General features: G+C 32.2%; 3 protein-coding genes across 4 annotated transcripts; all 3 read left to right on the top strand.

Annotated features, from left to right (window-relative positions):
• The first annotated feature begins 4,391 nt into the window (after positions 1-4,391).
• Positions 4,392-7,325, top strand: LOC107605469 (EPD1-interacting receptor-like cytoplasmic serine/threonine-protein kinase 5A). 2 transcript variants are annotated; one of them, XM_016307356.3, is made up of 5 exons: positions 4,392-5,074; positions 5,272-5,407; positions 5,747-5,883; positions 5,959-6,082; positions 6,276-7,325. In XM_016307356.3, exons 1-5 carry the CDS (start codon positions 4,658-4,660, stop codon positions 6,647-6,649), a joined length of 1,188 nt encoding a protein of 395 aa, XP_016162842.1. In that variant the 5' UTR covers positions 4,392-4,657; the 3' UTR covers positions 6,650-7,325. The 2 variants fall into 2 exon arrangements, with proteins under 2 accessions (XP_016162842.1, XP_088347671.1); XM_088491545.1 differs by having other exon boundaries at positions 4,424-5,074; positions 5,744-5,883.
• A 10,090-nt stretch (positions 7,326-17,415) lies between these two features.
• Positions 17,416-19,567, top strand: LOC107605468 (large ribosomal subunit protein uL10). Its single transcript, XM_016307355.3, has 5 exons — positions 17,416-17,869; positions 18,011-18,079; positions 18,588-18,686; positions 18,762-19,154; positions 19,242-19,567. Exons 1-5 carry the CDS (start codon positions 17,612-17,614, stop codon positions 19,386-19,388), a joined length of 966 nt encoding a protein of 321 aa, XP_016162841.1. The 5' UTR covers positions 17,416-17,611; the 3' UTR covers positions 19,389-19,567.
• A 1,168-nt stretch (positions 19,568-20,735) lies between these two features.
• Positions 20,736-26,502, top strand: LOC107605466 (G protein-coupled receptor 1). Its single transcript, XM_088489812.1, has 9 exons — positions 20,736-21,055; positions 21,941-21,972; positions 22,064-22,233; positions 22,492-22,586; positions 22,839-22,940; positions 23,038-23,094; positions 23,741-23,884; positions 24,734-24,804; positions 25,863-26,502. Exons 1-9 carry the CDS (start codon positions 20,870-20,872, stop codon positions 25,966-25,968), a joined length of 963 nt encoding a protein of 320 aa, XP_088345938.1. The 5' UTR covers positions 20,736-20,869; the 3' UTR covers positions 25,969-26,502.
• Positions 26,503-27,008: the final 506 nt, after the last annotated feature.

Below are 27,008 nucleotides of genomic sequence, written 5' to 3'. Positions count from 1 at the left end.
AAATTTTGTTATCGACAAAAATACTCTCAAATTATTTTAAAATGCGACAAAAATACACCCTCGTGAACTAAAATGTTATATGTTGATAATAAAAAATAATAACGTGACAAATAGAAATTTTTATGTAACAAGATTTTAATATTAACAAGTAGACCATGTTATGTTTTTTTGTTAATAAAACAGGTCTCTGATTACGATGAATATTTTGGTACATTTTTAAATTATTTAAAAAAATTTTGTCAATAACAAAATTTAGAACATTTTTATTTGCGCCAAAATATTTAGAAGATATTTTTTGTGGGTTTTTTTTTTTTTTAATTACACACGCAATTTGCTCTTTAGAGGGAGGTGGTGGTGGACCTTAAACACAAAATATAACCTTTGGTAAAAATATGATTTTATTTATATCCTCTAGTAACAATATGTTTAAAGTACACCTACTTAGTTAAAAAAAAATGGATTCATATCACTAAATATCTTTTATATAATGCTCGTTATTTTTTTTTTAACTTTTTGGAGATTCTACTTTAGTCATTTAGAGTTTAATTTTAATATATTAATAATATAAAATATTTAATATAATATTTAATTATATTCGTTTTTTTATGATTTTATCTATATAATAAACAACCAATTTAAATTAGTCGAATTATCAGCTCGTTTATTTGTTTAAACAAATATTGTGAGTTCTAAAATTTAATTCTTACCATTGATCTTGTTTTACAATAACCGTGCCAAAATAATTAAGTAAAGTTAATAGTGCATGCTACTTAAGTAGAACACCACTAATGCTAATTCTAATTTTAATTTTATTTTAAATTTTATAAGAATATTTGGGAGCTTATATCTCATAAATAGTAATTTAAAAATAAAATTTATTTTTTTAATACTTAATTTTAATTTATTTAAAATTTTATATTATTTTTAATTATTTTATCAATATAATTATACTAATTTTATTTCATAAATCAATTTTGATGCAGATTTATTTTAACTCTAAATTAATTTATTCCATCGGAGATGGTCTAACGTTTTTGTTTCAATATTTAAAGTAAAAAGAATGTAGACATGCATACATATCACTAAAAGCTAATTAGTAGTATAGCCATAAATATTTTGAAATCAAAGAAAGATTACATATAATGTTGACTTCCTTGCTAATGTTAACATAAGCATAAAGTCTAATTAAGGATTTTGATTGTTGAATGACAATGAATATCTAGGTAATTATTTAAAACGGATTTAGATGTCTATTGCTACTACTATAGCTGTAACCTATAGTTTGATGCTATACATATATATTCTTAAATTGAAAACGGTGATCAAACTTTAGTTTATAATTAATAAAGTTATTACAAAGGAATAAACCATTATTTTTACGTATAAAAGTTTTTAATGTTGATAAAATGATTTATAAATTGAATAAAATTAATTTATTTATCTTTCGTAAGAAAAAATTAATTTCATTTATGAATAATTTATTATTAATCTAAATTTGTATAGACTAAAATAATAATTTTCTTTTGTTTTTAACCTAACTAGTTCTGTTTTTTCTCGTGAAACATATAATTATTATATGGGATATAGTAATACAAACACAATATATCGATGTGAATATGAAAACAATATTTAGAAATTAGAATGATAAAAGAGGATGCAATTTTAGTGATCTGTTAAATTAGTAAAAACTTATTGATAAGAAGCAAATTTTAATTTCAAGCTAAATAGAGGAATAGTACTCTATTATTAATATCCTCAATTAATGTATACTCAATGAAAAGTACTTATTATTATTTTATTAATTATTTGTGGTTTATTATAAAATTTTACTTATCAGAATATAGAAAAATGTAAAATAATAAAACATAATTAAAAATATTAAATGAAAAACTAGATAAGGTGTCAATACTAGATGTTCGGCTGGTAAGGCTCACTACTAAAAATTTTTATTGGTAGCCGAATATGATATTAACCCACAAAATTTCAAGATGAAAGTTGTGTTATACCAGATCAGAGGATGGCATATTCTGCCTACTGTGGAATTTTAATTTTAAGGTAGAGAAGTAATTTAATATTTCGATACATTATTATTATTGTTACAAAATAAAATATTTTATACTATTAATGTCATGCATGTGATGACTTTAGAATAGTTATTGTGCGAAAAAAAAAAACGCTTTTATTAATAACGTGATACTAAATAGTTACATAATAATTACTTTGAAAAGAATAATTATTTCAGTAGTCATTAATCAATTTGAAATTTGGGAAGGCAAAGCAATTGCAACACTTTAGAAATTACTGTCACTATAACTTGTTATACATGACAAAAACAATACTGTCTCATAATTTTAGAATATATTAAATATATATTTATTTTCTAAAAAATATATTATTGCAAATAATTTTTAAAAAACTGTACTAATAATTATGGTTTAGAAATATTTAATTTTTTTCAGGTGCTTATTTTGTGGAGTTTAATTATTTTTTGTCTATTTCCCATGAAAGCTAGAAGTGGTTGTGGGTTAGATTGATTGGTACACCACTTCACCATTTATGTTTGACCTTCCTTGGCACCACCATCAATCTTTCTTTATTTTATAATATATATACTAATTATTAAATTATTAATAGTATTGTTTCATTCAATTTTTCTTTTCTCTTTCTCGTAGCTTAATATATATGCAAACCTTTCTTGGAGTCCTTGGTTGTATTGACCATTTCTACAATCTTATGTGGCTAACCAAAGTGCACACGCATTTTAATTTGATATATTTAATTTAATTATTAGGACTCAATGAAAAAGTCCAAAAAATAAAATTACAAATTAAATCTTATTGTTCTGTTAAGAGCCTATCTTGCTTAGGTTCTAGAAGCTGTCCTTGATGCTCCATAAGAATTTTATTTAAAAAAAAAAAGTCTCTTTGTCTTCTTGTTTATTGTTTGATTTTGACATCTTAACAACAATAATATCCAGAAGGGCTTTACCAACCAAGCATATGAAAATATTGAATTATTAGATAACCATAATAAAATCCTTGAGAATCCCACAAAAACACATTTCCCTTTTATTATAAATATTTTGAGTGGAAAAATATTTCACATAAACAGCTAATTATATGTTGATATTTGATATGTTATTAGGGGTATTAGTAGATTAGATCTAAACAAATTAAATTAAAAAAATTATAGAGAATAAAATTTTAATGAATTAATATTAGTCAATTTTTTTATTATAATTTGTTTAACTTTTATTTTTTAGAGAATTTAGAGTTTAGATTTAGAATTTAAGATAAAACTATAACTTCAAAAATTAGTTAATATTAACTGAAAAAGTTGATTCCCTAATTAAACTCTAAATCGAATTCAAATTCATTACCGAATATGTTCTTAAACTACAAATTCGATTCGATAATAACACATGAAAAGCTTGTTTGGGTGAGCTTCTAAGAAAATATATTTTTTTGAGTTATTTTTTAAAAAAGATTTTATGAAAAAGTAAACGTAATTTTATGTTTGGATATCTCATGCAAAAAGATTTTTTATCTATTAATTATGTTTGGATATAACAATATAAAAATACTTTTTTGTTTATTTATTACATAAAAAATATCTTTTTTTTAAAGAAAAAAGATCTTTTAAAAAAATGTAAATTACAACTTATCAAAAAAGATGTTTTTTTTTTTTTATTTTTCTAGTGCTTTTATTTTTACTACTAGAAATTTGCCAAACACGCTAAAAAATAAAAAAAGATATTTTTTCATTAAATTTTTTTTTATCAAAATAATGGCACCTAAACAATTACGAAATATTATTAATAAAAATAAGTTATATATGTGGCCTAAATGATCATGTAAAAGTAAAAATTGAATCAAAATAATGATATAAAACTTTTAACCCTCCTGAATATAACAAAATTAAACTCTTATGGCACTGTAGCAAGGATTAAATTAAAACCTTGGATGTATGCAACGACATATATTTGATAATTGGTAATGGTTTAGCACTTATTACTTGAATTTTGTCAAAATCTCTTCATATTGTTTGTGCTTTCTTCCCAAGGAATAATGTGCATCAAACTTGTAAAATAATTTAATTTAATTTAATTTTTTTAAAAAGTGGACGGCAAGGGATGCAAGACATAGATATACGTATACATATACATATACATATACATATACAGATACCATTATATGATAAATATGATCATACAAATGTATGGAAGTTAGGGGATGAAAGATTTTGTGTAACATTGAAGTCAACAGGGTAGGCAAGTTACTTGCCCTTTAATTAATTGTAACATATATAGAAAATGTGTCACTTAAAAATCAAAATTAATTAAAAAAAATGATTATTAATAATTCATGCCTAAAGTGTAATGAACTCATAGCATCCATCCACATCCTCTATCTAATAAGAAGTCAAGGAATCTCGCTACTACAATTTTAATTTCCAATAATAATCTTGTTAATTATTGTAAGGTAGTAGGTGAATGTGTATATACTATATAAATTTCTCAGCCTTCACTTATTTTTTATATTCAATGGTCATCAATCATATCCCAACTTCTATCTATGTCCTGTTCCTAATTCAAAAGAAGAGGTAGTAGTTGTTAACAATTATTTGATACATTACATTGCAAGGTTTTTGTTTTAGTATGAGTAGTAGTACTAAGAAGACAACATGGAAATCTATGATGTTGATCCTAAGTTGTTGCAATTGCAAGAGTGAATGCAATTTGGAAATGGAGGAAGAAGAAGAATCAGAGAAGAAAAAATTGAAACAAGGTTCATTCCAGAGGCTATGTTTATCAGATGTAAGCAATTCAAGTTCATCACAAGCAATTGAAGATCTTTCAGTGTCACTAGCTGGATCAAAGCTTTATGCATTCACACTTGAGGAGTTAAGAGAAGCAACAAACAATTTCTCATGGAGTAACATGCTTGGTGAAGGTGGTTTTGGTCCTGTTTACAAAGGCTTCTTTGATGATAAACTTAGGCATGATTTGAAGCCTCAAACTGTTGCTGTTAAAAGATTGGACTTAGAAGGCTTGCAAGGTCATAGGGAGTGGCTGGTAATTTTTATTTTTTCAGATTACCCCATTTTTTAATAATATTTGATAATATCCTTATCACCCCATTTCTTTATTAGTCCCACATAATAAACTTATGATTATGGTTTTTATGGTAATTTATGATCAAGTAGGACTAGGCTTAAGTACTAAGAAGAAGCTGTTATTTTTACTAACTTGGAACATTTTATTTTTTCTAGGCAGAGATTATATTTCTGGGGCAGTTAAGACATCCACATCTTGTTAAGTTAATTGGTTATTGTTATGAGGATGAGAACAGGCTTTTGGTGTATGAATACATGCCAAGAGGAAGCTTGGAGAATCAACTCTTCAGAAGTATGTATTTTTTTTATTTCTTCTAATTTTTCTCAATATTATTATAGATGATACAAATTATTTTTATTCATTGGATTTATACTCCTTAATTAATAATTATATGAATTTAATTTTGAAGCACTCTAGTGTAAAATAGCCTTACACGTGTTTATAATTACATAATGTAACATCAACAAAATAACTACTCAAAATTAAACTCTAATTATATATCAAGCACACACAATTTTCCAAATTCTATTTGTTTTCTTTGGGTTCTGATGAAAAGTAGCAATGATATTGATAAAACATGATAATAACTTACCATAAAGAAAGTATTAAGGCCTGTGATTAAAAAAGCAGGGTACTCTGCTGCCATGCCATGGTCAACAAGGATGAAAATTGCATTAGGAGCAGCAAAGGGATTGGCCTTCCTTCATGGAGCAGATAAACCTGTAATATATAGGGATTTCAAAGCTTCAAATATCTTACTAGACTCAGTAAGTTCTATATAATCTGCTATTTTCACACCTTCTTAAGGATCATCTTATGTTATGTTACATCTCCAAATATAGGATTTTACGGCGAAACTGTCGGATTTCGGTCTGGCTAAGGATGGACCTGAAGGGGAAGACACACATGTAACAACAAGAATCATGGGAACACATGGCTATGCTGCTCCTGAATACATCATGACAGGTATATTGTTAATGTCTAAAATGTAAAAGGGTATATTTAGTATGTCAACAAGCCTTAGTATGCATCTTAAATTCAGGATGAACCAAATCATCCTGTCAGTTCTCCTATCAGCTTAAGATTTTGGGATGAGTGGTTTCATGACACGTCCATTTGAAAATATTTGAAGCTAAAATCAAAGTATGATGATTTTCAGGTCACCTTACAACCAAGAGTGATGTGTATAGCTATGGAGTTGTTCTATTGGAACTAATAACAGGAAAAAGGGTAGTGGACAAGTCCCTCACAAACAGAGGAAAAAGCTTGGTGGGGTGGGCAAGGCCTATGTTAAGAGACTCAAAGAAATTGAAGCAAATCATAGATAAAAAATTGGAAGGTCAATTCCCCATGAAAGGTGCCATGAAGGTTGCTTCTTTGGCTTATAGATGCCTATGTCACCATCCAAATCCAAGGCCTACTATGAGTGATGTTGTCAAGACATTGGAGCCACTCCAAGACTTTGATGATATTTTCTTGCGGCCATTTGTGTATGTTGCCACTAATCAAAATGGTAACATAGATACAAGGTAGCATGGTATAGATAACATAGAAGAAGAACAGGTTCAAGAAAATTAAATTCTGAATATATGTATAAAGGTTCTACACTTGTTATTGATTTTGACAATTATAATTGTTGATATAGTCAAATATTCAAAGTAAACTACAGTAACACATTGTTGAATGTGAGGGTCTAAAATATACAATAAAATTTTGACCCTTACACTCAATGATATGTTATTAAATCACGAAGTAAGTTTGACTGTATTAATTATTCTATGGTATGTCATTCATGAATACAAGTGTAGAATGTTTTATACACATTGTATGAAAACTTATAAGATGTAACATATAGCAAAAAGTAAATTATTAAAAAAAAAAACCAAACAAAAGAAAGAAGAAAGAAAATGATGTGTTTATTTATTATTTGATTTTGTAAAGGACAGTTTGGTCTCAACAATTTGGGAGCGGCAGCAAGTGAATTTTGTTACTGTCTAAGGTGGAATTAGTACTACAAAACACTCTATACTATACCATAAAAATTGTAGTAATAACATTGGAAACCAAGTTGTCATTAAGTGGCAATTGAGGTTCAAAGGTTTGGTTATGTATACAACAAGCAAGCACTTGAAGGAAGTTTTGTTCATACTTCTACTAATTACTTACTATCAGTTTGACAATTTTAAGGTTATTACATCATTACATTATACATGAAGTTTGTATGTTTATAATGGCAAATTCTAAGATATTTTATAGGATGGCCATCCAACCACTCATCAAAGAAACTCTGTATCTCTTCACTATTTTCACTCTCTACCATAACATGCATTTTTTATAATTATACCATCATTTTGATGAATGAAGAATGGGCACAAATAGGGTTAGAAGTGGGCTAAGTTGAGTCGAGTTAAACCAAGCTCAAGTTCGGCTCATAAAAATTGAGCTTGGCTCACGGCTCAACTCATTAACAATTGAGCTTATTTCTTAAACTCAAGTTCAGCTTACCGAAAGTGTAAAATCCCTATATTACCCTTCTCTTTTTTTTTTCCAAACCAAATTCTAACCCTAACTTTGACATAGCACACTCCCTCACACACTCACCAAAACCCTAGCCACCCTTACCCCTTCCAACAGCAGAACAAAAGAACAGAAAGGGAAAAGAGAAGAGGGGGAGAACCGGAGAGGGAAGAGAAGAGGAAGGAAGGGAGGTGGCGCCGGTGGGCGTCACTGCCACCGTCGCCGCCGTGGTGTCATCGCGAGGAAGGCCAGAATCGAGGGAGAGAGAGAGCCGCGCAAGGAGAAGGAGGCGTCACCGTCTCGTGTCGTCGTCGTCACCGTTGAGGTCTTCATCGTTGCCGTCCATGGAGGTTTGCAAACAGAGAGAAGACGCGCCATTCTACCCAGAGCCGCCACGGGAAGGGTCGTCGCCGTCAAGCCCAGCCACCATCGCGGCCGTTCGTGCCTCCGTTTCGCGCCGCCAGATCTGTCGCCGGGAGAGAAACAGAACGCGCGTGGAGAGGGAAGTGGTCGCAGGGAGGTTCTGCCGCCGTTGGAACTCCGCTGCTGCTGCTGCTATGGCCGCCGCGCCTCTGCCGCCAAGAAACGCCAAGGAGGGACGTCTGCTGCTGCGTTGTTCCTGTCGTCGTTTGGATGTACCTGAACCAAGTCGTCGTTGCCACCGGAGCTGAACCATTATCCTGGTCCAGCCTTTTTCCTTGATTCTACTCTAGCTTTCATGTCCTATTATGCCACCATTTAATCTGTCTTGTCCTTGTTTTAATTCGATTTTAGTTTTGCCTGTTTTAGATTTCCGAGACTATCGCCAGCTCTATTTTGTCGCTACTCCGGTCCAAATTCTGTGCTCATTCATTTTATTCCACTTCAATCCTCCTTATCTTGAATTCGACACTCTGGGTTTTGTCTCTTCGGTCCGTTAGGACCATGCTGTGAGTAGGCTTTACATTTATGATCGTTAAGCTTTTGGTTTATGCTATTATGAGTTTTTAATTATATTTATAAAACTGTTATTGAAGAACTTTGATTTGATTAGAATAATTGATTTATTATAGCTGAATAATTATTTTTATGAAATTCATACTTTAGAGATTTACATGAGACTATATATATATATGTTTGGTAAAGCCTTATATTATTTTAAAATATTGATTTTATTCGAATATATACTTTTGAAACATTAAAGTATTTGTTGGTACTCACTTTAAAATTATGAAATATGTTTTTATGATTGAGAAAGTATGATTTGAAAAGATTTCTGATAAAAAAATATTATCTGATTGATTTGATTCGATACCTTATATATTTGAGAGATTGAAGATTCATTGTATTTGAAACTATATGTTTTGAATTGGTTTGGGAGGCTCGTATTAGAAAACCGTAGTTAACGGCGGTTATGACGTTAACTTAGATGCATCTGACTCAGACTCCAGCTAGCAGGGGTGTTGCTAGCCTAACGTGTAGGCCACACGTTAGATCTGTTATTCTGTTAGGACACACAAGAGGAAAGGGCTACCCATAGAGGTGGAGCCGCCCATGTGTGGACTTTTGATTTGATCTCTGTATGAGAACTCCCTTATTGATTCACTTATTATTATCAACTGCTATTTTCTAATTTAAATTACTTTGATAATAATGTTTATATGGTCTCATGTGGATTATAGATGTATTGTCTAGTCACTGGGTTGCAAAACTCACCCCTTTTTTCTAAAAATATTTTTCAGGAACAAATACTTGACTATGTGAGATTTTCTAAGCAAGAGTCACGATCTGCAATGAGTATCTATTTTTGTCGAGTTCCTAGATGTATATGCTCCATATGTCACAGGCAGGATCCCTCCATATTTATTTATTTTATCTTTTATTAAAAATATGTAATTATTCATTTTAGAAACTGTAATTTTCTATTTCAAATATTTGTTATTTTTTTTATTCAATTTATTCGTTGAGTCAGTTAGGCTTGCTAGGGATTATTTTCCTGAGCGCCGGTCATGGCTCGTTTTGGGCCATGACAAAGTGGTATCAGAGCTTAGGTTTAATCTGTGTAATATGGAGCAAGTGTCCTATGGTAGGATCACAATTGTATAAATAGAAGCGCGCCTATTTGTACAAATTGTGGCACTATCAAAGGCCTATAGGAATGTCCTCTTTGTCCTCTATGTCATTGTTGTCTTCTGATTATTGTGATCATCTGTCCTCTGCCTCTTCTTACTACTCTTGTCCTTTTGTACCCAATCTTGCCCTATCCTTTGCTAGATTTTCTCGAACGTGTTCTTGCAATAGTTTCAGTTTCGGTTCCGGTTCGCGATTCCTGCCTTGTAGCTAGTTCTAATCTTTTCCCTTTTTGTGAATGCATCCTTTAATCTTTTTCGTTTTTTGTTGTTCTCTATGATTCCTGATGTCAATATTTCATGAAATACTTAGAAGATCCGATTGGTGTTTGCTGTGAATTACTATCTAATTCCTTTATAGAGCTGTATTTGAAATTTTGGATTGCATGAATTCATTGAGTTACTAAACGAGATGCCTTGTTTTGGACTTGATAAGCGATATCTGAATTTTTATTTTTATGTTGATAATCTTTGAAGTTATGACTAAATTTTGAGTTGCTTGTGATCCTTTCTTTCAAATCAATAATTTAAAAAAAAAAATTGTTATTCAGTTGCTCAAGGAGAAGAATTATGCGATAAACATATGAATGAAGTGTTATTGTTGTTTGTTAGATTAATGATTTTCTCTATTTAGGTGTAGTGAATTATTTGGGTGATTAATTGGCTGGATTGAAATATTTTTCAATTTAGAAGTTTGGTTGAGTTTTTTTTTAAATTTGCTGATTTGGTTCTATTATGGTACTATGTTGTCAAATATGATTTTTCTGTTATGGAACTATTTTTCTGATTGTTCAGGTGATATCTAGATTATGAACGCTTGCTTTTTGTTGGTAATTAGATAATGAATTTTGCTCTTGGCTAAGATATAAAACTTGAGAATTCTCTCAATCTTAGTTTTTTTAGAGTTTTCCTGCTCTTAACTAGTTTTTATTCTCAAAAGTTTAGAGAGATTAATTTTCTTGATTTGTAGTGCCTTGTGAAATTGGGATTATAGATCTTGAATATTGAAAATAATTTTTATTGATTTTCAGCGAAAAAGACTAGATATCTAAATCCTCAAAGCTGAACAAAGTTTATATACAAGTTTTTTTTTTTCTTGTTATATTCTAATGATTATAAAGCATATGATGATTATCTTGAATATGTGTTAAATTGTAGCTTGCATGTGAGAGTTAGTTACTAATTTAGATAGTTCTTTGCTGATATATGTTGCTTGATTAGTGATTATTAACAAATAAGTAATCTGAGTTAATTGCTTTTGAGGGATGCATGAGGTTATTGGTTGCTGCTGTAAAGTAGTTTAATAATATGTAAGTGTTGCTGAATTAGTGATTGATGCGGTTGTAACTTGATGAATCTTGGTTGAAAATTGCTAAAATAGGTTAATAGTGAGCTAGGAGGTTTTCATATCTTATCTTATTCATAAAGTGTTTATGGTTTAAACTTGACCTTCATACTTATGCGATTATTTATTTAGTTATTTTTGTTATTATTCTTCCATGAATAAAGAGTGAAAGAACTAAATTCTAATTGCTCAACTTATACGTCATTGGCTTTATGATATAGTGATGGCTCTCGATTGGTTGATGCTATTTCCTTTAGATGTTTCGCTTTTAAGATATCAAGGAAGAATTTTTCCTTTTAAATTCATATGATTAGTATGGTAATGCTCACTTGAGAATTATTTGCTTGTACAATAAATACTATATTGAGTCATAAACTTCTATATGTTACATAAGTTTTATTTTATGATTATAAAATTATGTCGAAAATATTTTAAATTGCCAGCCCATCTATATTTGACACCTTGCACTGAAATTGTGGGCGATGGAGATTGAAAAATTTCTTGTTTGTAATGTATGAAAATTGGGGATGTCTATACTCTAAATAAATTGATGAATAAATTTTTGTACTGAGTTCTTTTTGAGTTTTTGGGTTTGATCTTGAGTTGTTCCATCATAGCTTGTTAACCTAGGAAATAATGGGTATGGATTGATCACAGTTTAATCTTGAAGATGTAAATTTATCATTTTTTTTTCTTTTCATGAGTTTCCTTTTTTTTAATTGGTTCATTTATTTTGGATTTTATCATACGTTGCATTTGGTTGTTTTGAATCTTTCCTTTATCTGTATGCTTTGATTGATTGTGTTTGAATATTTCGTTTTGTTTTGATTGTTAATGTTTAGAAATAAAAATTTTTAAGTGATACCATTTTTTATATATGCTAGCTTCTAATTTTGGATGCAACATCTATGTCCTTTTCCTAATTTACTCTCTCAATTATTTGCAATACTTTCATTATTTTTGGCCTTTTTAGAGTCTTGATGATGATGCTGATGAGGAATGGTTATAGAATAAGGAATATGGTGAAGCTTTTTCGGTGATTTCAACAATTACTTATGCCCTAAAGCCTCTTATGCTATGATGATATTGTTCTGCTGGACTTTGTTTTGTTTTGTTCGCTTTCTAGTTTTGTTGAAAGAAAAAAAAATCTATATTCTATCTAGCGTCGTCACATCTTGTGGTATGATTGTTTAGCATAGTGCATACGGAGAGCTAGAAATGATAACTTGCGAGAAATAGTTCTTCTAAACTCTTCGTTTCTTTTATTTAAGTAATGGTAATCGTTAAGTTTGGGAACGTTAGGTGTTCTTCTTGGGATGGTTTGTGTTGAAGTATGCGCTAAAATCGTGCCGCGTGATTTTATTTATCGTTCACTCCGCTATATTTCATATCAAGAGTTCCTTGTTTTAATCCTTGTTGAAATTGGAAATTTGATTATTTTGTTTCACGTCCTACATCTTATGCATATCTCGGTCTTATCGTCGTGCTTTTGGCTATCCCATAGATTCTCGACAACATAGGTGTTGACGTTGCATTCCTTTACGTGAACTATGTAACTCCTTGATGTAATCTGAACTTGCTTTACTATGATACATCATATCTTCTAATATTCTCCTCGAATTCTTGTTCCAGATCTTCTTTGAAAAAGTTATTGATTTGATTCTTTTCTTGCCTTATCGCGTCCCTAATCATCCACTTAAATCTTTTTGAAAAAAAAAAAAAAACACTGCCATTGACTTTGGTTATCTTCTTTTAGTGAACTTTGTACTTCTTTGATCCAACTTAAACTTGTTTTGACCTAATACACTATCTTTTCTTTTATTGTTTCTATCAAAAATTTTTTGATTCAGATTTTCTCGTTAAGATTCAATTGACTCTCTTTCTGGGACACTTCATTGTTTCTGTACATCATTATTTAATTGCAATCTTAAATATCCTTCCACGTTCGTGCGAACACCATCTGTGATGTTTGCTCTTCTCTTTCTAGGTTTCGAATCCTTTTGAGTAAACCCGTGCTTGTTTCAGTGTCACGTGCGATTCCCAGATAGCAAACGATACGTTAATTCATTAGGACATAGCTTATGGATGCTGAAGTTCGAAAACTTGTAATTCTAAGACATGATGTAAGACCGGGTGCTTCCGTATATATATACTACAGAACCAAGGAGAGTATGAAGTAAGAAGGTATTTTGAGGAGATTGACGAACGAAGTGAAGAGTGCTATGTACATCTGAGCTGTCAAGGAAATGTGAGTCGGTGAATGTCAACCGCATTTTTTTTAACAAAAACCTATCTTGTAACTTTTGCATCTCTTTATACTTCTTTCTCATGTTTGGTAAAGTGCTAAAACCAAATAAAGTCTTGCAGATTATATCAATTTTCGAGGGCGAAAATATTTTTAAGGAGGGTAGAATGTAAAATCCCTATATTACCCTTCTCTTTTTTTTTTCCAAACCAAATTCTAACCCTAACTTTGACATAGCACACTCCCTCACACACTCACCAAAACCCTAGCCACCCTTACCCCTTCCAACAGCAGAACAAAAGAACAGAAAGGGAAAAGAGAAGAGGGGGAGAACCGGAGAGGGAAGAGAAGAGGAAGGAAGGGAGGTGGCGCCGGTGGGCGTCACTGCCACCGTCGCCGCCGTGGTGTCATCGCGAGGAAGGCCAGAATCGAGGGAGAGAGAGAGCCGCGCAAGGAGAAGGAGGCGTCACCGTCTCGTGTCGCCGTCGTCACCGTTGAGGTCTTCATCGTTGCCGTCCATGGAGGTTTGCAAACAGAGGGAAGACGCGCCATTCTACCCAGAGCCGCCACGGGAAGGGTCGTCGCCGTCAAGCCCAGCCACCATCGCGGCCGTTCGTGCCTCCGTTTCGCGCCGCCAGATCTGTCGCCGGGAGAGAAACAGAACGCGCGTGGAGAGGGAAGTGGTCGCAGGGAGGTTCTGCCGCCGTTGGAACTCCGCTGCTGCTGCTGCTATGGCCGCCGCGCTTCTGCCGCCAAGAAACGCCAAGGAGGGACGTCTGCTGCTGCGTTGTTCCTGTCGTCGTTTGGATGTACCTGAACCAAGTCGTCGTTGCCACCGGAGCTGAACCATTATCCTGGTCCAGCCTTTTTCCTTGATTCTGCTCTAGCTTTCATGTCCTATTATGCCACCATTTAATCTGTCTTGTCCTTGTTTTAATTCGATTTTAGTTTTGCCTGTTTTAGATTTCCGAGACTATCGCCAGCTCTATTTTGTCGCTACTCCGGTCCAAATTCTGTGCTCATTCGTTTTATTCCACTTCAATCATCCTTATCTTGAATTCGACACTCTGGGTTTGGTCTCTTCGGTCCGTTAGGACCATGCTGTGAGTAGGCTTTACATTTATGATCGTTAAGCTTTTGGTTTATGCTATTATGAGTTTTTAATTATATTTATAAAACTGTTATTGAAGAACTTTGATTTGATTAGAATAATTGATTTATTATAGTTGAATAATTATTTTTATGAAATTCATACTTTAGAGATTTACATGAGACTATATATATATATATATGTTTGGTAAAGCCTTATATTATTTTAAAATATTGATTTTATTCGAATATATACTTTTGAAACATTAAAGTATTTGTTGGTACTCACTTTAAAATTATGAAATATGTTTTTATGATTGAGAAAGTATGATTTGAAAAGATTTCTGATAAAAAAATATTATCTGATTGATTTGATTCGATACCTTATATATTTGAGAGATTGAAGATTCATTGTATTTGAAACTATATGTTTTGAATTGGTTTGGGAGGCTCGTATTAGAAAACCGTAGTTAACGGCGGTTATGACGTTAACTTAGATGCATCTGACTCAGACTCCAGCTAGCAGGGGTGTTGCTAGCCTAACGTGTAGGCCACACGTTAGATCTGTTATTCTGTTAGGACACACAAGAGGAAAGGGCTACCCATAGAGGTGGAGCCGCCCATGTGTGGACTTTTGATTTGATCTCTGTATGAGAACTCCCTTATTGATTCACTTATTATTATCAACTGCTATTTTCTAATTTAAATTACTTTGATAATAATGTTTATATGGTCTCATGTGGATTATAGATGTATTGTCTAGTCACTGGGTTGCAAAACTCACCCCTTTTTTCTAAAAATATTTTTCAGGAACAAATACTTGACTATGTGAGATTTTCTAAGCAAGAGTCACGATCTGCAATGAGTATCTATTTTTGTCGAGTTCCTAGATGTATATGCTCCATATGTCACAGGCAGGATCCCTCCATATTTATTTATTTTATCTTTTATTAAAAATATGTAATTATTCATTTTAGAAACTGTAATTTTCTATTTCAAATATTTGTTATTTTTTTATTCAATTTATTCGTTGAGTCAGTTAGGCTTGCTAGGAATTATTTTTCTGAGCGCCGGTCATGGCTCGTTTTGGGCCATGACAGAAAGCTCACGAGTTAGCTTAAATAACAGGAATATAATCTATAATTCTATACCAATATATTATAACTTATATATATTAAAAAATATTAAAAAGGATAAATTTTATATACTATCTATCTATCAATTATAAATTTTCTTATTTATGTCCTACAACAAAATTATATATAAAAAATGACTATAAAATTTTAAATAATTAAGAATATTAATATATAAATACATCTCTCTTGTTTTCTTTTATCCTGAACAATTTGACTAGATTTGTCACGTTCGATTTCATCATCCATTTAACTAATAATAAAATAAACAAAAATATTATAACTTAAATATAACAAAATAAAAAATGTATCTATATATATATATATATATAATCGAGACAACTCATGAGTTAATAAACTGAACTTATGCAAGTTTAAGTTCGGTTAATCTAATATATGAACTCAATTTCAAACTCAAATTCGTCCCACCAGCTCAGGAGCTTAACTTATTAAACTATTAACAAGTTGAACTCAAACTAGCTCATGAATTAGCTTGACTCAGTTCCAACTAGGCACAATAAAAAAGACAAGTGCCTTATTATCACATTTCGTATGGCAAGGAATGTAAGCAAAGTATGTGGTAATCTATTTTAAACCCCACAGCTCAGTTTCTTTTTCATTTCTATGGTTTAGTAAAGTCACTTTATAAATGAAAACACTCGTTACGGAGTAATACACTTAGAAAGAGTCAAAGAGGTTAGTTTTTTTTTTTTTTTTAGTATTAGAGTTTAGAGAGGTAAAATACTATTAAAGGATATATATTTATAAATCAAACATTTAAAAAAAAAAAAAGGAAAATATATGAATAAGATGGGGCCCGGCATACCCATTTTTGTGCCATGGAATGAAATCAATGAATACATACATGACAAGGTTTTGAAGCATGGGGTGAAGACGTGAAGTGGCTTGTGCTTTACCTTCGTCCTTTATGGCTGATTTCTTGTACCCGTTTAATTTGGGAATCTATTGTCATGTTTGTTCATAGTTACAAAACAATGGCAGTGGACAAGCACAAATTCATCATCATCTCATCTATAATATAAAGTGGAGAAATAGTAATTAACTAAATCCTAAATTCCTAATACTAATTATAATTGCCAAACTTCCAATAATTTCCTACATATTAGTAGCAGTCATCATCATATTTACTTCCATATTTTAATTACATCTCTATTTTCAATTTTCATTCATAGATACTACTAGCCTTAGTGTTTAGTAAAGCATCCAAGCAAGCCCATCTCATTAGATAAGGTTATGTGCCTTGGGATTAAAATTTATATGATACCAAGATGTTTTAGGCTTTTTGATGGTTTTATTAAAAAAGCTGAAAAATTGTATTAAATTAATACTTGAAATAGTTTACAAAAAAGGTGTTTGTATTTTATGATTAAAATTGTTTAATTGTATTCACATAAAACTAGTTAAAAATTACACCAAACTTAGCAAAATAAATCACTTAATAGCTTCCATAAAATAGAATTCAAATCCGCAATGGATTAGTCTTTGATATATTGAATCGAACAATACCACTAAAAAAAGGAAACATCATTGCTTGTTTGTGTATTTTTGTGTTTTTCACGGTATCTCCCAATTCGACAGGTTAAAGACTAACTCTGTCATGCATCAGGAGCTCCATTTAAACATTTGTCACTAACTAATGAGTTGCTGCATGTACAATGTGAAAAATTCGAACTTCCGTTACTTATTTAAGTAAACTAATGGATAACCACTAGATTAATCTATTTTGTTTTTTATTTTGGTCTTAAGCCCATTATCCGTTAAGGGTATTGTGAATAAGCCCATTGGGCCTATAAAAAAAACTCCTTAGAGATGTGTATATAAACACAAGACAAAGCGTTTCCATTTCTCACGTGACTCCCTCTTCAGTCTGAGTAGCACCCTCAAAACCCTAGCATTTCCTTTACAAAGAGAGGAGGTTAAAGAGACGGCGCCGTTTCGCTGTCCGCCTTGACATAGCACCACCGCTTCGTCTTGGCCCTCGATTTTGCACCTCTTTTTCTTTGTCTTCGAAACTCGCAATCTTCATCACCATCAAAAATGGCACCAAAACCTACCAAGGCTGAGAAGAAGATCGCTTACGATGCTAAGCTCTGCAAGCTTCTCGAGGAATACACTCAGATCCTTGTTGTCAATGCCGATAACGTTGGATCTAACCAGCTCCAGAACATTCGCAGGGGTCTTCGTGGTGATTCCATTGTTCTTATGGGCAAGAACACCATGATGAAGCGTTCTGTTAGGATGCACGCTGAGAGTACTGGAAACAATGTGTATCTCAGCCTTATCCCCCTTCTTGTTGTAAGTGGAACCCGAAATTAGTACTCTTTCATTTCTGTTTTCTATTTTTGAGAAGATTGTAAACTTTCATTTGGTTTAGGGTTTTACACTTTTGAGATAAATGTTGCGAAATTATTTCTAATATTATGTTTGTTGAACCAGGGAAACGTGGGATTGATCTTCACTAAAGGTGACTTGAAGGAGGTTAGCGAAGAGGTTGCTAAGTACAAGGTGATTTAACTGTTCTTTGGTTCTTATATTTGTGTTATTAGTAATACCATTTAATTAATGATTGTTAGGCTCTGTTTGGTGTTGACTTGCTAGCATTAGTTTTGTCTTGAATGTGTTCTGCGTTGCTTATAGAAGAAGATACTCAGTAGGTCTCTTATGGTTTCTTATTTTTCATTGCTATCTTTTACCTGGAATTAACTGTCAAAAGTTTCAACTTTGTTTTGATGTTTGGACGTGTACATAAAGGTTTAGTAATGTCACTTGCATTTCTTCAAGCTTGTTGATTTTATGTAGTAGTCTTATAGGAATGAAGGTCTTGATCTTCGTTAATTTAAACTTCTCAACTCATGATACTACTTCACTTGGTGGGATGTTTTGTTTGTTGTGGTGTACTTTTACCCAGTGAATTTGATGCTTTTAATGATATTTGAAACCAATTTCCTTGAATCTATTATAATTTTCTGTACTGCATGTTGAACTTAGTCTTGTATGTTTGTTATATCAACAGGTTGGAGCACCGGCTCGTGTTGGTTTGGTTGCTCCGATTGATGTTGTTGTTCCTCCGGGCAACACAGGGCTTGACCCCTCACAGACCTCTTTCTTCCAGGTATGTAATTTTGTTTTTGTTTATATAATTTATTCTGATTGTTGGTTTGTTGCTTATATCAGTCTTCCAATTCAGGTGCTGAACATTCCAACTAAGATTAACAAGGGTACTGTCGAAATTATCACCCCTGTAGAACTTATTAAGAAGGGTGACAAGGTTGGCTCTTCTGAAGCTGCATTGCTTTCCAAGCTTGGCATCAGGCCCTTCTCATATGGTCTTGTTGTCCTTTCTGTGTATGACAACGGTTCAGTGTTTAGCCCTGAGGTTCTTGACCTCACTGAGGATGACCTTGTTGAGAAGTTTGCCGTTGGAGTCTCGATGGTGACCGCACTCTCATTGGCCATCTCATACCCAACACTTGCTGCTGCCCCACATATGTTCATCAATGCCTACAAGAATGTTTTGGCTGTTGCTGTTGAGACAGATTACTCTTTCCCAGAGGCTGACAAGGTTAAGGAGTATTTGAAGGTATTGTCTCTGAACTTTGGATGATCTTACACTGAAAATACTGCTTCCTTAATTCTTTTCGTTTGCAACTTACTGGTTTAAATGCAGGATCCAAGCAAATTTGCTGTGGCTGCTGTTGCTGCTCCTGCTGCTGCCGCCGGTGGTGCGCCAGCTGCTGCTGCCAAGGAAGAGGAAAAGAAGGAAGAGCCTGCTGAAGAATCTGATGATGACATGGGCTTCAGTTTGTTTGATTAGGTTGCATCCGGTTTTTATTGAGTTGAGTTTGAGCGCTTGTGTTACAGATTTGATAAGTTCAGTGTTTAGTGTTTCTCATCCTAGGTTATGCTAGTTATGTTATATTGGTGTTTTTTTATAATTCAACGACTGAATTTAGTTTTCGAATTTTGATGATATAATTAAATTTTTGTTTCAAAGTTGGGGGTGCCTCTGATTGTCATGAATTCGGGGTCCTTGCATGTTAAAACGTAAAAACGCAATGCTCCTTGCCGCTGCTTTTAAAATGAGCTGGCTCAAACAATTTTGTGCATGCATATTGAATACTCTCCTTTTAAAATTCATTGAATTTATCGAAGGATGCAATGAAAGCAGGGTAGTCATAGATTTCAAAAGTTACGCAACATAATGGTATATAATGTAAATGAAGGTATAGACTTGGGCAATGATATCAACTAACTTATTGTGAGCAGTGATCAACATAAACATTATGTCCTAAGCAAGCAGCAAGCCCATATCATATAAGGTTGCATAACAATTGAAAATAACTTTTTGTACGTATTTATTTAATATTTATTATATCATCAAGATAAAATAGAACGTCACACACACTAAAAATACGAAAAAGCCTTATCATCCTAAAAACCTTGAATTTGTGCAATTCACTCAAGATTCAAACCAATGTTTTAAAGTTAGATTTTATTAAATCATCGTATACTTTTCAAGGTATAATTTCTAGGATTCAAGTGTTTGATTTTACGAGTAAAATTGTCTCAAGAGTCAAGACACGACTTAGTTTTATCGAGCTATTTTCACCAAATAATTAAAAATATTTTTTCTTAAGAAAAATATTGAGACTAATATTTTTAGAATAAAAAAAACGAGAAATGAGTTAGCGTGAACTCAAAAACAACATAAATGAAAAATATTAGTTAATTAACATTTTTTTAACATGAAATATCATTACTAATTGATATTGATAGTAATAAAAGGTATGTGATTAGCTACGTAGAGTATGTAAAATTATAAATGTAAATATGTAATTAGCCTATCTCTAACAATTGGAAGAGTAAATGATAAAAATAATAAAAGTATGTGTAATAATAATAAAAAAATTGAATTATACGAGATAACAAGTGTTCTATATATATATATATATATATATATATATATATATATATATATAATAGATTAAGACACCAAAAAAATATATAGTACAGATTATTATTGAACTTAAAAAAATATTAAATACTAATTCTTCTAATATTTTCATTATGTATAGCATAGATTATTATTATTATTATTTTATAAAAAGAATTGTACACAATTAATTATATATTCACTATATTGTCACATACTCACATAGACATAGTCACATTATAAAAGTAATTAATTTTTAAACAACTATTTAAAAAACGGAAAAACTGTTTCACCTCTGTTGAGTCAGAACTCAGAGCCAACCCGGCGATTCGGCGATCGACGCCACCGACCGGTTCATCAGAATGGTGGCCTCCGCCGCAGTCGCCGGCGTCTCTATGACGGCGCATCAGCGCAATATTCTAGCTGGTGTTAACGCCGGCGCTTCGAGCCTCTCGTTCGTTGGTTCAGGCTTCATCGTTCTCTGCTATCTCCTCTTCAAGGAGCTCCGCAAGTTCTCCTTCAAGCTCGTCTTCTACCTCGCCCTCTCCGTACTCTCTCTCTCTCTCTCTAGATCCAAAACGCTGCGTTTCTCCACCGAACGTTCTTGCTCTCTACACATCTTATTTTGAATTCTTGAACATTGTGTCAGATTCCTGAGTTATATAGTTTAACTCTAAGCGCCAAAAACAAGATGGCGTGATTGAATGAGCTTTGGATTTTCAAGTAGAATTCGTGTGTGGCTGCTGTGTTTCCGCTTGATTTCAAACTTTGTAGTTGTTGTTTAAAGCAATTTAAATCTGATTGCGTATTTGTCTTCTTTTACCTGATTGCTCAATTTGATTTCGGAACGAATGACTGTAGAACTGTTTGGGTTCTTTAACGGTTTGTTATGGTGGTTCAAGGAATTTTGCTGAATTTGGAATAGGTTAGGAGTATAATGCTCATGAACCTTAGCTCCAGTGACAGAAAGTTATTTTGGTTATGGCTTGATCCCTAACTGAATAGTTCAAGAAAAAATGCCTTAAATATCTTTAATATGTTTAAGAATATAATTTATGCTTAGTGAGCTAATCGTCACAATAAGCTTCTTCATGCAATATACGTGTTGTTAAATTAACTCTTGTAGTATTACCTGATTGTAGTATTACCTTTAGTAGATGAAATCTGTTTGGCAGTTAGAAAACTAATTCAGGCAACTAACTCTTGTATTCTTTCTAGAGTTGTTTCTCAAAGCCGTGTAAGTTGCAACTTTAGTTTGTATTTTGTGCTGCTAATGTGGTTTGACATTTCGCAATTATTAATCATAAGGTACTATGTGTAAATGATCAGTTTATGTATTTGTTTGCTTTGTTTCTTTTTTCAAGACATACAATCTCTTAGTATAGTTCTCTTTTATGAATATTTATTTTCTTAATTTCTTTTAACAATTGCAGGATATGCTTTGCAGTTTCTTCAGCATAGTAGGGTATATCTGCTAGATCAAGCACAGTTCTTCAGATGTTTGTGTCATTGATATTGTTCGTCATATGATTGATAGATGTCTTCTTCCTTAACAGGGATCCATCAAAAGGTTTCTTTTGCTCTGCTCAGGGCTATAGCACACATTTCTTTTGTGTGGCATCTTTCCTATGGACCACAACAATTGCTTTTACCCTGCATCGAACTGTTGTTAAGCACAAAACAGATGTTGAAGAGTTTGAGGCAATGTTTCACTTGTATGTCTGGGGTATGCATCTATAATGTATCAGCTTTATATATTGTTGTTTGAAAAATGGACTATTTGCAATAATATTTGTCTTCTGTGACTTTCTAATCATATTACTTCTAAGATTACTTTATTGAGCAATATCACGCTGATGTATGGCTTCATTATCTACCAATAGTTGGAGCGTTAGACTTCAAAATTTGTTCTTGATTTCAACTATCCTATTGCATCTTCATTGCTGAGAGGTGAGAGCTCATATATCTTTTTCGCTATTGGTAGGTACTTCCCTGGCTATGACAGTTATACGTTCATTTGGTAATGATCATAGACATCTTTCTGCATGGTGTTGGACTCAATCAGGACTTGCAGGGAAGGCAAGTAGTTGTAGCACAATTGAGTATTGCATTTTGTGTAACCCCTAAGAAATTGTGTAATATTTTCTTTTCATTTCTTTCTTTTATATAAAATGGGTTTTTGATTCACTGAAAAGAGACACATATAATGCAGATATAAGAAAATCTAAATTTAATTTAAGCCATGATGCATTTCTACCCTTTTGACAGAATAGTTTACTAATTTCCATCCTTTCCCAGGCCTCTAAAAAGAAGTTCCTCTTTACTATGCAGGCAATTCATTTGTTAACATTTTACATGCCACTCTGGGGTGCTATACTATATAATGGGTTCACATACTTCCAAGTTATACGCATGCTGAACAATGCAACCCGTGTATGTATCTAATTTTGCTGATTTTGTCAAACAAAGAAGAAACAACTTGTATAGCAAGTTTTTGAGACTATTTGTTGTTTCTTGGCAAATTTTACAGATGGCAGTTGGTATGTCAGGCCAACCTTATGCATCAGATGCACGGGATAACATGAGGGTATGTTTGTTATTCCAACATTGAAAACAAATATCCATACTAAGAGAATGGAACCCAAAAAAAAAAAAAAAAAAAAAGAGCTACAACAAAGATCCCTTTCAAACATAAAATAATCTTTGTATTGCAATTGGCAAGTATTAGAGGTAGACCATGGAGGAAATCATTATTTAATGGCTTGTTTATAGGACGCGGTTTATGATATGATGCAAAGGTATTGTTTGATCCATAAAGTATGTAGCAATATGTGCTTAGTGGGAAAAGGCTTGGTTATTGTTGTTGTATTGTATCTTGAGTCTTGTTCTGTTTTCTGTTCCATGGATGATTAAATCACTTTAGGAATCTAGGGTAGCTTTTTTTCTGCTAATGTAGGAAATTTTCATGGAAAAGCTTTTCATGATTATGCATTTCCTTATTTAAACTTTGCGCTGTCTTTATAATGTGCTTAGACTTCCACAAGCTTCACCACTTATATATATATATATATATATATATATATATATATATATATATATATTTGTTGGCTGGGATTTCATGACTAGATTTGTATTTATGCCTAAACTAATTGCTTAAGATGAAACTGTTGTTATTTTTTGAATCTACATTCTTATTGAAAAATACTTGAAGTATTTTCTATTTTATGTTACAGGCTCTAAATCGCTGGGGATACTATCCACTGATTCTAATAGGATCATGGGCTTTTGGAACCATTAACCGTATTCATGATTTCTTTGAACCCAACCATAAGATCTTCTGGCTCTCATTTCTAGATGTCGGAATGGCTTCTCTTATGGTATCAACCAGTAACCATAGTTTCAGATTTTCAATTTACTGTATGCTTTATAACTTATATCGAAACTTAGCACAGTTATCGTTCAAACAGAATAGTGCCATTTAGTAGGAAAAAGGCCTTGTTATTATATTTTTGTCTGTTCCATCCATTTTCTAGCACCCATTTCTGGGCATTTTTACTTTTCAAACAATCGGGCATATTTTGTGTTCCCTTCATTCTTGTCAATAACAGATCAAATGCTTTATGCAATTCATAACCCAATACATCTGAGTACAACTTATTCAAAATTGAGGAAATATTTAAAGTGAAAAAATATAAAATCCATTCAAGGATGTGCTTCCAACTACCTTGCATACATTAACAAGTGTGCACTTCTGACTTTACTGGCCTTATAAGAGGTACTGGTTACCTGATTACTATGATAATTGAAAACATTGATTTAAATGTTGGTCAAGGTTTTCCAGTAGTTTGATATTGGTCAATGATTCTTTTTTTTGGTAACTTATACAAAAGTAGATGATGCCAATGTCACAATTTAGTTTGGCACTTTAAGAATTATTTTTCCACGATCAGCTCCACCCCAATTTTAGGATGACTGTACTGTTAATCAATGTTGTGAACTCCAGTGATAGTCTAAAATAGTTTTTATTTATAATTTACACAAGTGCATCACATGGTAATGATATGACATTTAATCACTTTCCATTTTGCTGCAATATTATATGCTTTTCCTCTTAATTTGTTGCCATCCCTTAGTGATATCATTAGAAGTGGTACCATCAACTGTAACATCATGAAAAGTTATGATGATATGTAGCTAATTTTTTCACTTTTCTCTCTTTATTGCAGGGCCTCTTTAATTCAATTGCATATGGCCTTAATTCTTCTGTTCGTCGAGCAATTTGTGAAAGAGTGGACAAGTAAGTGCCTATTTTATATTCTAGGAGAGATTCCAGGAAAATTATTTGATATCTCTTCTTAGTCCCATTGACGTTAAAGGCCACTGTAACTGTAATATCCTTTCCACTTGACTTGGTGTCAATTTTAACTTGTGCATTTTTTTTACTGCTAGGTTTAACCATAATGATGTTATGGGTGTTGGACAGGGAAAGGAAAAGGAGAGAATATAGGGACAATAGTACTAACGTGTGTGTTTTATCCATAAAATAATTTAATTTGTCTGATATTGATGTGATATGTTGTCATGTATTTAAAGACAAATTACTAAGCCATAATCATATAAATAATTGACTACTAATCCTAATTAAATAAGAAAATAAATTACAGAATATAAACAATTATGAAAAGTACTCGTAAGATTATCTAAGATACAACCAGGATATTATGAGATGTTTCATGCAGCTTCCTGCTTAAGCTATATTTTACTATGGTTTGAGACTAAGATGAAAAACGAGGCTAGAATTTCTAGGACTAAGATGATAGGGTGAAAGCACGGGGGACTGACGGAGAAAGTTGTACCCAACAGTAGTCACCAATAAAAAATTCTTACCTAAAGACAAATTGAGGAATGTTTGACCATATATCCATAAGATTTCCAGTGCTTGTATAAGACTTAATGTTTGCCAGTAATAAACTACAAAGAAATCAAGTTTAGTATTCCAGTGAGGATGTGACTTTGGGCAAGTATACGCATTTGAAAAGATGGGATCACAAAACACAAATAGATGCATTATAGAGAAAGTTGGGATCTTGTGAAACAAATGGTAGAATCTTGTGTTAAATGATTTGGGCATTTCTGGAAAAGGCTTATAGAAGTCCTAATAAGGAGGGCAAATCAAATGAAGGGCTCTTTAATGGTTAAGAGACAGAAGACAGAAAACCAATATTTAAACTGTCAAAAGAAACAGATGTCAAAGGTTTAAATTCAAATATGATCTATGTAATCAACCCAGCTGGGCAAGGTTTACTTCCTTTTATAATTTTAAACATTGATATTGTTTTTATGTTTTTCTGCCAGGTATTGGCCTGAGGGTCTTAAGAGATGGCTCCCTATCAATTTCAAGTACAAGGCCTTAACGCAAGAAAGTGAACTAGTATTGTTAAGTACTGATGGTCAGCGATAATGAATGTGGATGCTTTTCGTCCTCCATACCATGTTTTGACTCTTTTTCATTCTAGCGAGATGCCGTTTTCCATAGACAACAGAGGATCTTTTGACGTCATTGATTCCAGACTATTTGTTCGGATGCTTCTTTAGTTATGTGAATCATGTAGTTCACATTGACATTATGAAATTTGTACCAACAACGAGGATCCCTCTTAAAGAAATCAGAGGGAGTTCATGTGGAATCTGGGTTTTGAAGCTGTTATCCTCAAACGAAACACCCTCACTTGAAGTTCAGGAAGTGCATTTTTTTCTCCCAATGTTTCTCCCTGTGATTCATCTTTAACAAGCCTAGATGCTAACTGTTCCCGTTTGTGCCATTGTATTTCCTCAGGTTTCTGCAAATAGTGATTGCCTAATTTTTGTTGTTGCTATCAAGGATAAGGTGCACCTTCAGATTGTTTACAAATTGCTGGACATTTTTTTTACTTCCAAATATGTTGGATGTATAGAAAAGTACTTTTCAGAGTGAAATCCACGTCTATATTGTTGTTACCCCTTTGATCTTCCTTATATTACAAATACATAACTCTCTAATTTTTTATTCCAAATTTTTTCACTCATGTAATTATTTCACTTAATTACAAATTTAAAAAAAATCAGGGCAATTTCACTACCATCAGACCGAAGGACCATTTATATATAAATATTGCATAATTAGACTCTTATAATTTTTTTTTGTTCATATTTTTTAGTCATTTTAATACATGTATCAAGTATTTAAATTAGATACTATTAAAATTTAGAAGTATTTAACATATTAATAGGAAAAATAGTTAAGTAAATATGTAAATAATTGAAAACATAATGCCAATTTTTAAATATATTTCATAATTGAATAAATAAAATATTATTATTATTAACAATTTTAAGCATATTATATATATATATATATATGACATATTATAAATATATGAATAAATAAATTTGTAAGTAATTAAAAGGAATTCAAAATTATGAATAGAGAAATGGTAAGTTGAATTAGAATATGAGCAATGT

Source organism: Arachis ipaensis, chromosome B6 (assembly GCF_059453495.1).
Source record: "Arachis ipaensis isolate K30076 ecotype BB chromosome B6, ASM5945349v1, whole genome shotgun sequence".
Lineage (NCBI taxonomy): Eukaryota > Viridiplantae > Streptophyta > Magnoliopsida > Fabales > Fabaceae > Arachis > Arachis ipaensis.
Note: the sequence above shows the minus strand (reverse complement) of the source record. Positions and strands in the feature narration are given on the sequence as shown.